This window comes from Corylus avellana, chromosome 1, assembly GCF_965113065.1.
Source record: "Corylus avellana chromosome 1, dhCorAvel1.hap1.2, whole genome shotgun sequence".
NCBI classification, from domain to species: domain Eukaryota; kingdom Viridiplantae; phylum Streptophyta; class Magnoliopsida; order Fagales; family Betulaceae; genus Corylus; species Corylus avellana.
This window is the reverse complement of record NC_142490.1, coordinates 4899844-4916162: the sequence shown is the minus strand read 5'-3', so window position 1 is coordinate 4916162 and position 16319 is coordinate 4899844. Positions and strand designations below refer to the sequence as shown.

Sequence of the window (16319 nt, the reverse complement as noted above, 5' to 3'; positions counted from 1 at the left end):
TACTTTTTAAAATTGTAAAAGCGTTTGGTAAAACATGTTAAAAAGTAATTTTTTATCAAATATTTTTTATGCGAAATCGTGATTTTAGTTTAAATTCGGATATTTTCAAATAAGCACCCCCTAACCTGCTTATTGAAATCTCAGATTTTTATCTTATTTTAAATTAAGTGTTTTTTAAATCGCAATGTCAAACGTCTTACGTTTTACGATATCTTTTAAAAACGCAGATTATTCTTGCAAAATCACAATCTCAAATGCACCCTAAATGAGTTTCACAACAGTAACCATTTCGTTCCCAGTGTCTCATTAATTTTTTAAAAGAAAAATGCTAGAAATTATACTTTTATTTTACTTTATTGATGTGATACCGTCAATCAGCCATTGTTAAAATAAAAATAAGAAATCAAAAAATTAATTGGTTGTGTTATATTCAACTAAGTGGGATAAATGTTTGGTGCATACCATTAATCTTTTTAAAAAATTAAACAATCTAATAACAACAAGAAGAAATGACACATTTTTATCGTTGATATGGCGATCACAATCGCCCTTCATTTATTTATTTTTAACAAATACTAATCCAGGGGTTGTTAGGAGTTAAAAATTTTCCATCAAAATTGTGGAATAATTACGAGGGAGGGTGGGAGTGTACGTACCTCGGTGAATTTTGAATTTTTTTAGTGTGTTTAAAGATGGACCTTTTAAATTGTAAGATAGAACAAGTAGGTCAGGCTCAAGACCATATCTCATAAACATAATAGTTATGGAGGAATTTCCCTTAAGAAAAACTAGATGACTCTGGTAGAAAGATTTGAAGGTTCTCTCAATTGATTTAGCCGCTTTATTCCTGGTATCACAGGTGAAACTTTCAGTGACAAAAGTCAATCAAATCAAACAATTGAGTGTGTAATTGGGGATTATGTTCTATAGAGTTATTGCTTTCACAAGATTGCTGACAAGACATAATAAATACTCTTTACCAAGCTCAATGAACAGTATGCCCACCATGGTAATTCCAGCCATGCAGGGAAACTCGAGGGGTGACACCTGAAGGGACCTCAAAAGTGAGTTTGATGGGCATAACCTCACCGGGCACTAGTGAGAAATAGTTGTCCGAGTAATGAACAGGAAGAATTCTCGTGTCTTCTCCTTCTTTGGGGTCTGTCTTCAAAGCATGAACAGAAAAATGAAGGAAGAAAGCAACCCCTACATCTTGCCCATTTACTTCGGCAACCCTTAAGCCGTCGTTTTCCTTCGCGAAAAAACTGTAAATCCTCCGGAACAAACCGACCTCATGTTTTTCGTCAGTCCCACTATGTACAGGCTCCACCGAGGCCATATCAAAATCACCATTACCTTGCCTAGCCATGAAATTGTTCAAATAGGTCAAATTTTTAGAGTCAGCTTTCTTGGATGTGTTTTGAACATGCATTTCAATTTCGAAAGTGGACCCTTTGATGAAAGCCTTAGATGTAATCTTGAGGGGTATTTTTTTCCTTCTGTACGGCTCCAGCAGCTTGTAATCTCCACCTGGCAGATGTAGCCAGTAAAAGTTTCTAGATATAATGCTGTAGTCTGATTTGTTGTAGAGTTTGAGGAGAAGGAAGTACACTGGCTTTGGGTTTTTAGACTTTGGATACTTCATCTCAACAACGGACACTGTTCTTTTGGGTGGCGCAGAGAGCTTTTCAAAAACTTTGTAGTAAGGACATGAACCTTCCAGATCCCAGACTGAGGCTTCAATGGCTATGTTAGATAGTTCCTCTGATGTAGTATTGGCAACCTGTTTACGGCACGATGAGAAAACAATTGCACAACTCTCTCCCCCTCTCCCCGCCCACCCCCAACAGAAAAACAGAAGCACAAAAGAAAATGAACTATGAGCCTATTTGCAAATTTTCGATCAACTTTTTATGCATTGAATTTCAAAATTCAATCCGTACTAATGAATTAGAACTTTTATTGGTGTGGAAATTACCTCTATAAAATAAGTAGCCAGATTCAGCTGGACGTGGATTGGTTCTGCAGCAGTGCGACAGCCATAGAAACCTGCCGTTTGGTCAAGGAGATGATCATAAAACTGACCTCTAAGACCAGTCCAAGGATTCTGTGTCTTCCAAATCAGGACACCAGTGAATTTACTCCACATATGGGAAGTCCAGCCCTCCAGCAGAGCTCTATACTGAATGTAGTTAGCCAGTTGAGCCTAAGATGACCATTTCAAGTTAGTCACTGCAAGAACAGAGATGAGACAATGCAAAAGTCTACTGGAATAGCTACAGAAAGATTTTGATTTACCTTTAAACAAAAATCATCGAGATCCTTTGGGGTACCATAAAGTTCAATTTGATCATGAACAGATTTTTTTGGATTTGAATAGGGTATGTATTTATGGTATTCCCATATGGGGTTTGGAATTTCTTCTGTGTACCCACCAGGAAGCTTCTTCAACACCGGAATCTTCCAGCCTTCTGGAGGCATTGTTGCTCTGATAGTATCCGCAACAGGCATCCCGACAGAACCAACCTCAGGATTGAATCCATACTTGTAAAAATTATTTTTGAAGAAGTCTTCAGGATTTTGGATTTCATAAGGGCCATCTGTGAAGTCCCCCTTTCCATTTGCAAACCCATCCCACATGGATCCTTGGATGTAAACACGAGTACCATCAAGATATTGGCTAGGATCCTTCAACACTGGGGATGAATCTTCTAAGGACTTGCAGGTTTCATTGGAAAGTTCAAAATAAGGATGGAGTCTGAGGTCATTTTTCAAAGCTGTGTTGATGTCATCTGGTGGAACTTGCTCATTCCCACCTACCCAAAGAGCAAGACTAGCATGGTTCCTGAGAAGCTTGACAGTGTCTCTTGCACATAGCAGAAAAAGATCATGATCCAGGGGACCATTTGGATTTGATACTGGGACACCTCGTCCATCAACATCTCCAGTAATCCAAAACTCTTGCCACACCTACAAAATCAGATCAGGCACATGGATCAAGTTATACCAGAGTGTGGTGCATTAACTTGAAATATCAAATCCAAAGTGGTACACTAGAATCTTGAGGTTCAGCAAAGCTGTAGTTTAGCTTCAACACAAAGCAACACAGAATACACTCTTGTAGGAACATTTCAAAGCTTCATTTACCAAGTAAGGAGGCGTACCAAAATTAAAGTGCCAGAGAATCCTACTGCACTATATAAAACAGCTTAAAATGATCAAATAACTTTTTTCTAGAAAAATGATGCTCAAGTAGATTATTGGCAATTAAAAAGTACTACTGAAATCAATTAAGCAATTATCCTAAGTAATTTACTTGACTACAAGAATCCATTATTTGATTTAGCTCTATCTAGAGACCGTGTCCCCTTTTTAAAAAATTGGTAGTGGCAATAAAAGATAGAATACAAAATGAATGCATTCACTAAAATCTAAGGGTAGCTCCAGTTAAGGAAAAGATAGAATAATTTGATTAAGATGGTTTGTTTCTGGAAACAAAGAACTCAATAGTAATGAATTCTTTATTAAAGTTGAATAAGCATTGCAAGAACAAGAAGGTGGCTAGAAATATATCAGGTCTAATCTAAGGCAGAGGTGGGCCGAAAAGATACAAGAGCCAACTATCTAACAGGGTGTATGGCCCAAAAGGGAGATCAAAGTCAAATAATAATGATGATGGTGGTGCTAATCCATGTATTTAGCAAGAGAAATTGGAATTACAAGTAATGTTGAGTTATAGCAAAGAAAATAAAGAATTTGCTCACAAAACTGGGGTTGCTTGTGTGTTTACTTCTTCCCACAACAAAAGTTATTCCGGTTATAACCAACTTTTGAAAACATTTGCAGAAACTTTAGATCAGTGATACCCTACTAGTTTTTTTTTTTTTTTGATAATTTGCCCTAATAGTTTTGAAAATAGTTACAAAAATCAACAATATTTAACCATTATCATGTGACTGATTTAAATGATCAACATACCCTCATCTTATACAGTCGCAAGAATACCCGTGTTCTTGGAAAAGTACTGCAGACTATAGTTGTTAGGTTCTTTCAGTCTATAAAATTTTTCTCCAGATAACTGATGTATCAAGGTATTCTTGGCGTTGCTAATACAATTCCATGATAAAATGAAAAGATCCCTAAGCATTTTATACATCTTATGCTGCAAGTGTCAAGTAATGAAACCTTCAGTATACTTCATACAAATTTTGATGAATCTGAACACTTCCAGGATTTGTCCAAACTTCACTCAAACCCACCTCCATGCCTCCCACCCCCCAAAACACACAACCCACCTAATATGCACAAAGGGGAGAAAACACACCACACACACACACACACACGAGAGAGAGAGAGAGAGAGAGAGAGAGAGAGAGGCATAGCTTACCAGAAGACCATAAATATCACAATAATGATAAAATTCTGGCCTCTCGGCCAATCCGCCACCCCAACAGCGAAGCATGTTAAAATTCATATCAGCATGAAACTTGATGTCTGTTTTGTAACGTTTCTTTGACAGCCGTAGTAACCCATCTGACAATATCCAATTACCACCACGAATAAAAATAGGCTGCCCGTTGACCTTGAACAACCTTTATATCAAAAATGTATAGAATACAGATCATAATATCAAAAATCGAAACCAATGTAGAGTGTTTATTGTAGAAGGAAACCATGAAACGGGCATGGGGGGCAGGAGAAGCTAGGCCATTTATGAATTATATGTATAAAGCCATACCTTCCACCAGTGGCACTATCAATATGGCTCTCAATTTTCCGCATTCCAAATAGATGGCTCCACGCATCAGACTCTCCGTATCCTTTCACATCAACAGTAATGTGTACATTGTACAAGGATTGTTTTCCCATACCATTTGGCCACCATAAGTTGGGCTTGTAGAAAAAAAGCTGCAAATTAACACCATTAGCACATCGACAGGAGTACTGACAGTAAATAACTAGATAAATGCAACTTATCAGAGTCCATAATAAATGGATGCTCCAAATGCTTGGTCATCCTAAATTACACATCTCCAGATTTCCACTTTGGAGAGTTCAAGACACAGATTAGAAAGAAAGGTTATTTTCCTTCTATTTTTAGGGCCAATATGTAATTTTTTACTTTATTCTGTTCCCTTTTTTTTTCCCAGGTAATTTGTAAAGGTGTTGCATGCTTTTGCCTCGTTTAAATGGTATGTACAATATCAATGTACTGAACTAAGAAGGAAGTTGGGTACCTAAATGTACAATGTCATATTAATATTTAATAAAACACTGAAATTGATATCCAACTTTGCCGGATCATAACCGGAAGATATGAGTATCATAAACAGTCTACATACAGACCAACAAGGAAAACTGCAGAAACCAAAGATAGTCACATTTTAGGACATGTCCAGGCAAAAATCTGTTAGTTGACCAAGCTACACTGAGAATTATATATAACAGGATGAACCAATCAAACAGATAAGACCTAAGAGCGTATTAATGAGCGGGAACAAAAGCAATCCTTTAGCTAACAGCAGAATAACAGGAACTAGAGTAAAAAATAGTCAGAAGAATGAGGAAGATTGTCCTAGCACCAAAAGAGTTAGTGTACATTACTGAACAGATTCCTATGGTGAGTACAATTACTGGTTGCCTAAGATGCTAGAATAAGTCAACAAGACTTCTTCACTTCAATTGGCAGAAGGGTGTAGATAACTCACATAGCCCAGTTCCTATACACAAACTCCAAGCCGGCCTAAACAACAACCCAGAGTAATCTTCTTCTTCTTTTTTCTTTTTTCCTTTTTCATGTCTGGGAAATGCAATTGTGCAAGAATTCCAACCCAATCTAATATTGTTTTCTTGAATTTTCACGTGTGAGGAATCCAGAGATGCATAAATTTAAAAACTAAGATACAAGAATAAAAGAAGTTTACCCTTGACAACTGAGTAAATTTTTCTTGAAACAAAAGTAAAATTTAGAAATGCTTTGCAAAGAGGCAGGCAGAAAGAAGTCTATTGTCTGCTAAGATTAGTAAGAATGCACACTACCACTGACCTCCGGAAATGTATATTGCACTCGTGATCCAGCAGGGATTGACAAATTTTGAGTCTCAAGATGCTCTACTAGACAAACGTTTCCCTCAAGTTCCGTTGTCACTTGAACATTCAAAGAACACTGAGCAACCCAGCCACTTCTATTTTCCAACTCTGTCGTAGCATGCAAATATACCCTCTTGTAATTGTCGAAAAACGACGAAACCAAGTGGGGATCAACTATTTTCACCGGCTGCACCAAATACTAAGCCATCAGTATCTGAAACTTAATCATGGAATCTGCTGCAGAACTTGCATGACCAAGAATCAATGTTATAAGGAACTATGATGGAAAAAGGAATATGCAGTACAACATTATTTTTATTTTTATTTTTTTTATAAGTAAAAATGTATATATCAAAAAGCCCAAAAGGGCGCAACACAATTACACAGGGGGTATAAGAGCGAGCACAAAGCGCCACGAGTACACAAAAAGTATAGAAAGGGCAACCCAAGAAAACCCACAAAAAGACCCAAAACAAACCTATGCTCACGAGGAGCTCCCACAAAAAAAACCCAGAGAAACAGGAGCAAACACAATAAAAACTCCCTCCCACCCAAACAAACATAAGGGCTACTACATAATAGTCTTGCCCTTCCTTCCCCGAGAAGTCCCATTAGTTATACCGTACTTAATGGAGCTTTCAAAATTTAAAAGCTCTCTTTTGCCCTTAGTCCTAGGCTGCCCAACCATTAAATCCGGTAACACCTTCTGCATCAATGCCAACTCCTCATCGCAATTCGGGGGGCGTGCAATCTTATTTGCCCGACGAGTGTCCTCTACCATGACCTTCAAGAACACCATTTGTTCCTCATCGTGCTTTACACCTTCTTTCAACCACTCAATCAGCTACTGTTGGGCTTTGGTCAGACCAATTTCCACAGCACTGGCATCAGCATTGTAGATCCCCAAAGGCAGCCCAGAAACTAGAACAACACCCACATCCGGCTCCAGACCCGGATCTAGGTCCAGAACCGGATCCAAATCCAGGACCGGATCCAGATCCAGGACCAGATTCGAGTCCTGGACTCGAATCCGATACCGGATCCAGATCTAGGACCGAATCCAGATCCAGGACCGGATTCAAATCGAGAACCCGATCCAGATCCGGAAACACCCCAGAAACCGAACCCATGCGATGAGGCCTGACCTTCTTCAACTTAACCTTAGGCCCAACCCTCAACGTAAAGCCACGCAAGGATTTGGGCTTAAAGCCGAGCCTGATAGAAAGGACCTGCTCCACATCAGCCCTAAAATTCTCCAGAAACTTCTTCAACGAACGCAGAACCATATCTAGAAGACGTCAAATGAATAGTACATGGTTGGTACAACAACCATGCACTATTCCTTTGACGTCTTCTAGAAATGGTTGGTGCAACAACCTTATACTATTCATTTGACGTCTTCTAGAAAATACTACCATTGTTTACTCATTTGGCTCCATTTTCAACAATCTCCCACTTTGAGTCTAATGAGTTTGAATCTCAACAATCTCCGCAAAATCGTCATAACCTCTACTGCAACTCGTCCACTTGTCCTCAAGCCTGAAGACCAACTGAAGTTGAGCAACGGAACTGATGATCCTCGATTAATGAGGCAGGCTGCTGTATTGAATGCCTTAGCGCAAAACTGCTTGGGTAGGCCTGACTGAATGCGCATGCTTTTGGCTCTTTCTGTTAGTGTTCGGTTCATCCGTTCTACAGCCCCGTTCTGCTGTGAAGTTCCTGGAACAGTCCATTCCAAATGGATCCCATTCTCAGAACAAAATCTTTTGAACCCGGTGTATAACTTTGAGCCATTTTTCACTCATGTGGCCTAGCCTTTAGTGCCACAGATTTGCATCAGTACTTGCATCTGCAATAGCAATAGTATCCCTCATATCTGTGGTCATATAGAGGGTATCAGTCTTTTCACCTTGAGCTATAATCCTAGCTCCCATACTGACCTTCCACTTACCCCCGTAGAAGTGAATGACATGCCCTTCATCATCAAGCTGTCCCACAAAGATCAAATTCTTCTTCAACTTTGGAACATATCTGACTTTCTCCAACTTCCATACTGAATCGGTGTGTATTCTAATTCGAACATTTCCTATGCCCACAACATCCAGCGCCGTACCATCAGCCAGATACACCTTCCCGAAATCTCCACTAACATAGTTTCCCAAGATTTCGCATATTGCTATCGTATGAAAGGAAGCCCCTGAGTCCAACGCCCAAGAATCAAAGGGACTGTCAACCGAGAGGATCAGGGCCTCTTGCGCTCCATTTGCCACCACGTTTGCAGAGTCGCTCTCTGCCTCCTTCGGAGCTTTACATTGATATTTGAAATGACTTTTTTTTTTTTTTTCTTTTTTTTTGATAAGTATATATATATATATATATATATATATATATATATATATATATAATAAAAAAAAAAAGAAAAGAAAAGAGCGCGAAGCGCCTCTAAGTACACAAGAAAGTATACATAGGTAACCCACCACAAGCCCAACAAACAACCCAAGGTGACCCAACCCAAAAAGACCCTACAAGCAACCGTAACCAGAACTAAAACCAAAAAAAAAAAAAACCTAGCACCAGCCCTAAAACCCAAAACCCCTACTGTACCTCAGGTGGAAAGGAAATATCATTATCGGACCCAAAACAACCCTGCCGGCGCTGGCACTTCTCCAGAGAAGGTCTCCAGCCTCTAGCCTCAAAATTGATGGAGCACTCCAAATTCTTGAGCACAATTCCAACACCCAACAATTTTTGAACTGCTCTAGCTGTTGGAATTTCTTGGATACCTCGATTTTGACCTGCCGGTCCTTGATCTCGACCTTCCACGCCCACTGCCTCTGTTTGAACTTCTGCCTCTACTTTCCACATTCAAAGCAGATCCGAAAGTGGACTTATCATCTGCCTTCTTCATGGTCGCATGAGAGATGATGTCTTGCACAATCTCATTGAACTTGCGAGTTGTCTTTCCAAACATGAGCGTGGTGACAAAATGCTCATATGAATCTGGAAATGATGCAAGCAACAAGAAGGCTCGATCTTCTTCGCTGAATTGAACATCAATTCGGTTCAAGTCGTTGATCAAGGCATTGAAGATGTTGATGTGCTTCATCACGTCCCTCGCCTTCCTTAATCTCCAGTTTGAAGAGTTTCTTCTTGAGGAAGAGCTTATTTGACAAGGATTTTCCCAAGTATATGGCTTCTAGCTTGTCCCACATATCTTTGGCAGAGGTCGCCGCTATCACATGATTTAACACATCATCTGTGATATACATGTCAATGGAAGAGATTGCCCGTTGATCAATATCCAACCACTCGGGGTCAAGTCATTGCATCCGGTCTTTCTAAGGCAATTTGCAACCATTGTTGAACAAGAACGCCACGCATCCGCCTTTGCCATAAGCCAAAATTAATCTTCTCGTCAAATGGCTTTATCTCAATTTTCATTGAGCCTCCGGATCCATAATTTGGATTCCACTTCTTTGAGCTGTCACTCGAAGAAGTAACTTCAAGAACAGATATCCTTCTTGTTGTATAAACTAGACGCTATTGCTCCCACTCGAACAATATTTTGCGTACAGTACCTGATCTCTAATACCAATTGTTGGGAAATTAGACACCGCTAATTCCCCTTCGGGATCTTGGGATCCAATTTGTCAAGAAAAACAACAATACACAAGTGCGGTAAATAGTATTTGACCAAAGATACAACTAGGTACGTTCCCAGGAAAGATTGGAGGAGTCTCACCGGTCTCACTTAAAAACCAATCTCCTAAGACAAAACCGTACTAGTGTATTTTGATTAGTACTATGAACACGAACAACCACACAAGACAAGAAATTTATACGTGCTTCGGCCAATACTGCATACATCCACCGAGTTGTGGAGATTTCACTATTTTGGGAGAAAATAACAGGGAGACTTTACAAGAGATATTTTTTAGAGAGATTGCACACAACTCTTCTCTGTGGTGATCTGCAATCTTATATGCCTAACACTAGACTTTTATCTCACTATACTCTTTTCTCTCAACCTTTCCTTCTTCTTCTCTACTCTATTCTTGCTTGGCTTAGCTTATAAAACATTGAAGCTTGTTGCTCCTTATATAGGTGTAGGAGGTCGTTGAAGCGCCGCCACCCTGAGCAGGTCTCCCACCACCAGCTTCCTCCTTGAACGGCAGACCATACTCCAACTCGAAGCAATTGACTAGGGTTTGTGTCTCCTCACCACCCTTCACCCCCTCAGACCGGTCCGCCATCGGAAACAGGTTTGACTACTTCACGATAACGGGCGACGCACTAGGAGACACACCATCTCTAGTCGGAATACCTCCAGAAACCTTCGTCGGAATCAATGCAACGCCGAGCACAAGCAGCTACTTGAGTTCGCTTACAAAACGCCGCCAACCCCAACCTCTGCGACCCTCAGGGAGCCAAATAGTCCTCTTCTGGTTCCCCTCAACAAACACAACCACCTCTAAGAAATTACTGGCCTTATTGCTACCCTTACTAACCCTCAGAACCTCCACCTCCTCACGGAACAATTTAGCAAAATCTCCCGTTCCCTGAGCCAACAACGCCTCCTCCACCGTATCCACCACCCAATCGGCGTATCAAAACCCTAGATTAATAAATCCACCAAACCCTTTCCTTCTTTCCTCCAAGCGACTCGTAGACGTACCAAGCTTCGCCGAGAAGGAGAAGGACTTAGCTTCCACCTTAAAACGACGCTCCACCTCCGCACAGCCACCCCCGAAAGGGATCAACCCAACCACCCACCGCACGCCGCTCACATGGCTGCAAACCTTGGGGACTCAAAGCTTCCCGAATAAATCTCTAGAGCACCCCAATGCTTTGATAGAACGGAAGCCCACAGTCTGAAGTGCTCGAAGGCACGAGCAGCACCTGTCACCTGGCTAAACGCAACAACACGTGCCTCCACAGGATACGCGTGAGCAGAGTTTGAGAGGAGAGAATAGAGAGGTTTTGAGAGGAGAGAGACTGTCGTGTCAACTTTTAATTATATAGTACAACTTTTTATAAGCATGCATATCTACAGCTCATGAGGGCCCTACTTCTTATGACTGCACCAGTGCATTGATTAGCTTGTATGACAAGATGAAATTCCAGATGTCATTAACATTAATCACATATCTACTGTTATGGAAAGAATTTAAGCATTTGAAATATAACTTACCCCGGTTATAGAAATAGATACCTCATCCCATATGCCAGTGTTCCTATCCCTGTAATAGCACATATATCAAGTATATTAAAACAGAAATATTCTGTCTTGATATGATCTATAAATATAGGGTTGCACTCAGCTGGCAGGTGAACAAATGGATGGGTGAAAATAGAATAAAACACATTCTAAAAGTGAAAATCACACTGCAGCAGAGGATGCGAGTGGAAGTGCCGACGTTGTGTTTTACTTTTGAAGTCTTATAAATCAAATAACTCCTCCCCATATTTCATGTCTATAATTCATTCTTCCCTGTGAGTGCTCATCTCACGAGTTACTTTATAATACTTTGGTTGGCAGCTTGGTTGTAAGAGGAAATTTCTAATAGTGTTATCATCAATCTGCTGCTACCATCTCCCATAATCCAATGAGAAACTAGAGGAAACGATATCATTATGGAAAGGACAATATTGATAATAACCACCTCCATGATCAAAAGTAATAGCAGTCACCTTATAGGAGCCATCCAATCCCAACCCTCAACATATTGTGTGGCAACATCCTTTCCAATCTACCATTAAAGCAAATTAATGTTAGATTGCATGTTTTGCAAGCATGGCAGAACTTATTTCTATTCTCCATCATTCGATTTGCAGGAGATCCAATATTCATGTATTTATGAAAATATAGTAATGAATAAAAGGATATAAAATAAATTGATAGGTTGTCGATTTAGCTACAAACCTCATGATCACCACCTTGCCCCCCCTTAGAAGGAATTCTCCCGGGATGATCTGGAGGGTGAACAAGAACAGCAAGCAAGTTTTGACCATCAGGATGCAGAATATCAGTGACATCCAGAGAATGCCTCCTAAACATCCCTTTTGGCAGGACCTTTTGGTGCCCATTTAAATACAACTCTGCAGAATAATTGATTCCACGAAAATTCAGATCCAGATGCTGATTTCCTGACTGCAAAAGGTCAAGCAATTAGACACTTTTTTTATAGGGGAGGGAAAAAAAAAAAAAAAAGGATCAGATTTGAGACTAAGAAGCAAACAGGCATGGAAACTGCCAGCTTCTAAACAAGTTTGATGAATTCCAACTCTATTTGAAATGTGAAAATCAGACAACAAATTTCCAGAAAAATTAAAATAAACCATCTTTGGTGAAAAATTGACCCAATATCACTAGCCAACTACCCCAAGTACTGACCCACTGCAAAAGAAAAAGAAGTAATTTCAAGTAGAATGAAACCTCAAGGATCATATTCTATGTCAATAAATTGCATACCAGGTTACTCTGAAAAGTTGTAAAGAACCAGAATGTGTAGTACTCTCTCCCAGAATCAGCAATATCTATAATTGTCTCGTTTTGCAGCCCATGGAAGGGATCAGGAACAACTTCGTTCTTCACCAAGGTTGCCAAAACACTGTCAATTAAATCACCGTTAGCCCGGATCCCTCGAGCAATACAACTTTCTTTTTATTTTATTTTTCTATAAGTTCCTCAACAGCTACGACATTAACAGTGGGTCTATGCAGATACAGCATTTTCTGTCCATTTCTGGTTTCTAGGAGCTATACTGGATGCTAAATTCTATGAGTATGATCAACCGAGGCATAAATAAATGAAAAATGAAGGACCGCCATACGAAACTAAGACCTAAATTCCAGCGACATGGTTTCTAGCTAGAATTATCTCATGCTCGTTTTGATCAAAAAAAGAAGAAAGAAAGAAAGTATAGGTGTTTACGTTCCCGGAACGACGGCATTCATCCAGGGGGAGGTGGGCCCAGAGGGAGGGTGAGTGGTGGTGAGCTGGGTCCCGCTGAGAGGAACCTCCGTGGACCTCGCGGCGAGCCATCCCGAGTCAAGCCGAGTCGTCCCTATCTCCGCCATTGCTAGAGCCCTAGACCGAGTCTGACTCGCTCACGAATGAGAGCGTCTCTTCAAGTCAAGCAGGACTAAGGAGCTTTGTCTTTGTCGGTGCGGCAGTGAAAGACAGAGAGGTGGGAGGTGGGGTCGGGGTCATCCATTGGCCACGTGGATGTGTCCGTCTGTTTATTTACCGCCTCCGCCTTATATATTATTGTTATGTGTTGCCCACAAACGGCGACGTTTTAGTTCCATATATAGGCAATTGTTGCTTTGAGTGTACCGTATTTACAATTTTACAGTTTAGCAATATTTTCCCAAACCGTGAATTACTTGCCACTTGGCACTTTATCAGTTTATCTCACCCAAGACCATCCCAACCGTTCATCATTCTTAATCTCCACCGTTCAAATTCCTTACCCTTAAGAATCTTCCAAAGAACAACTCAGATCTCAGAAGCTTCTGCCTCTACCATGTCGTGGCGTCTCTACCCTTTCGCTAATGCTTGGGAGCAGCACTATTTCCGGAATCCATCCGGAAAAAGTGCTGCTGCCAAGCACTGCTCCTGGCGCCCTTTAACCACGGAGATCATTAAAGAAAACTATTACAATAAATTGTTTGAGAGCGGATGGGTTACATGCGAATTTTGATCCAAGCTTGGGATCTTTCTGTAAATTTGGTGGTGGGCATTGGATCTTGTTATACGAGTTTGATTAATTATGGTTAACAAGCCTACGAGACTGTTATAGGAATTTCGATCCAGATCGCCAGCAACTTCTACGTAGACCAAAACAACTTCTATAATTCTTTTGGCTCCAGGAGTACTATAGCACACTCTGAATCACGTGTTTGCTGCTTTTGTTGTGTTTGATCAATACAATTATACAAACAACAACAACAAAAAAATCAAACCAAAAAAAAAAAAAAAATCAATTGACAGTGCGTTTGGGTTGCTGGCTATCTTTGGCGGTGGTCCGATGGTTCTGTGGTGGGTTTTCTAGGTTGTGGGTGTTTGTGTGGTGGTGGTTTTCTGTGTTGCATGGGGCTGTTGGTTTGAATTTCTCAGTGGCTCTGTGGGTCTAGTGGGGGGTCCGTTGGGTTGAATGTTATCGTGGATTTCTGAAAATATATGATCTTTAAATAGAAATACAATACGATGACGCATAAATTGATAAAACTCTTAATTAATTTTAATTCTATTTTAAATAATTTAATCATAATTTTAATAATCTAATCTTAATGAGTTGAAATAAAATTCCAACTCAACTACTCAACCTAATCTTTATCCCTATCAAGTAAGAACATGGGTAAAGCTCCAAGTTTGTTGAAGGGTGGCTTTGAGTACGGTTTTGAGGAAATTATGCAACCAACTAGGGGTGTTCAAATGGGGCGCTGTTGCTAATCAGTAATCACTAACCACTTTGGTAGGTGGTTATAAAAAATGGGTAACCGGCTAGGGCGATTGCAGTTAGCGATTTTAGGGGTAGAAAAAAGCGTTTAATAATCGCTACCTGCATACCCTTATATATAATAATATAAATATACATATTATATATTTTATACTAATAATAATTATAATATAACATCCAAAACAACGCCGTTTTGGATAACATTGTTTGACCCAAAAAAAAAGCATATTCTTTTCATTTTGTTGAAAACACTTTGGCCCAAAATGTTTAAAATAGGCCCAGTGATGATTCAAAATACTTAAAAATCCCATATAAAAAAAGTGGTTATAAAGCTGCCGATTATTTGTTTAAATAACCGTTAACCGCCAATTATAAAATAACGATTGTGGTTAGCGGTTATAGCCAATAACCACTAACCGTAACCGTTTTTAGAGTTCTACTTAACCAACTATGGTGGGTTCAAAGCTTTTTATGACTTCAAAGGCTAGAAATAAAACCCAAGTAGAGGGAGAACAAGTTTAGGAAAGGAAACATCTACAATTGATTCTATTAACAACAACAGCTTTGTAAGAAACATTTTTGGATCATCATCACCCTTGTATTCTAACTTTCAAAGTGATTGTCAATGAAGCAAAAAAAGTTAACTGGTCAGCAAAGCTCGATCTATATAGAGGAGTGCTTTGCATGAATCTAAGATTTATCCAACAGAAGTAGGTATACAAATCTTAGAGAAATTCCCTCTCATAAAAATAATTTTTTTATTTTAAAAAAAACAGATAATAATAGGCTGTCCTCCAATTATAGTATTGTATTTATATTATGATACATATTCTATTACCATACGTATTGAGAAAGAGATTGACATCTATAGTTTTGGACCATAAGTATTAAGAAAGAGATTGATATACATTGTTTGGCTTTAATAGAGAGAGATGGTCCAAAAAAGAGTTCAATAAGATCATTGAAACTTCAAAGATATTAAAAGCTTTTTGTCTTAGTGTGAACGCAAATAAGATAAGGCTTTTTATAAAATAATAATAATAATAATAAGATAAGGCTTGTGAAGAAAACGTCATGCGTAAGCATAAGGGAAGTAAAAATATTTGTTTGACTTTGAAAGAGGGTCTTCCTTCCTTATGGGTTAGAAGTTAGAACCATTTGACTACTTGATTGTATTTAGATATATAAGGTTAAAAGTCTATATCTATATATAAATTTAAATGAAAAATATTTTAAAAAATGGAAAACTTTAGTTTAGTCCATGAACTTCTACACGATTTAACAAACTCTCAAATTTTCAAATCTCTCACTTTGGACCCCTGAACTTTCAATTGTTCTTAATGTGGACCCCTCCATTAGATTTTAAACGTTACATGACGTTTATATCTCTGACTTTTATATAAAATTTCAACTTTATCTATAATTATAAAAAAAAATTTTATTTTAAAAAAAAAAGTAAAGATATTTTAGTATTTTTTTTATATTTTTAACAACTAAAATTAACGAAAAAATTCACATTAAGAGCGGTTAAAAGTTTAGAGGTATAAATTAAAAAATTTAAAAGTTTAAAGAAAGTTTATCAAATTCGTTAAAGTTAAAGTGTTAAAGTAAAGTTTCCTTTAAAAAAATCAAACAATTTTGAGATAAATTGGGTAAAAGAACGGTGGATCGAATTTTAGCGGGAATCGCCACGTAGGTGACCCATATCTCACCTGCTGACGAGACGCAACGTATTATACTAACTACTAAGCTGAATGCAACGGC

At 39.0% G+C, this 16319-nt stretch overlaps 1 protein-coding gene across 1 annotated transcript; it reads right to left on the bottom strand.

The window, feature by feature from the left end:
* Positions 1–818: 818 nt before the first annotated feature.
* Positions 819–13249, bottom strand: LOC132168921 (glycoside hydrolase family 2 protein). The gene is made up of 11 exons (XM_059580010.2): positions 13025–13249; positions 12563–12701; positions 12014–12241; positions 11782–11840; positions 11282–11330; positions 6047–6277; positions 4739–4908; positions 4388–4592; positions 2299–2970; positions 1979–2206; positions 819–1783 (listed from the first exon to the last, which is right to left on the bottom strand). The coding sequence occupies exons 1-11, from the start codon at positions 13168–13170 to the stop codon at positions 986–988; spliced, it is 2925 nt and encodes a 974-aa protein (XP_059435993.2). The 5' UTR covers positions 13171–13249; the 3' UTR covers positions 819–985.
* Between the last annotated feature and the right edge of the window lie 3070 nt (positions 13250–16319).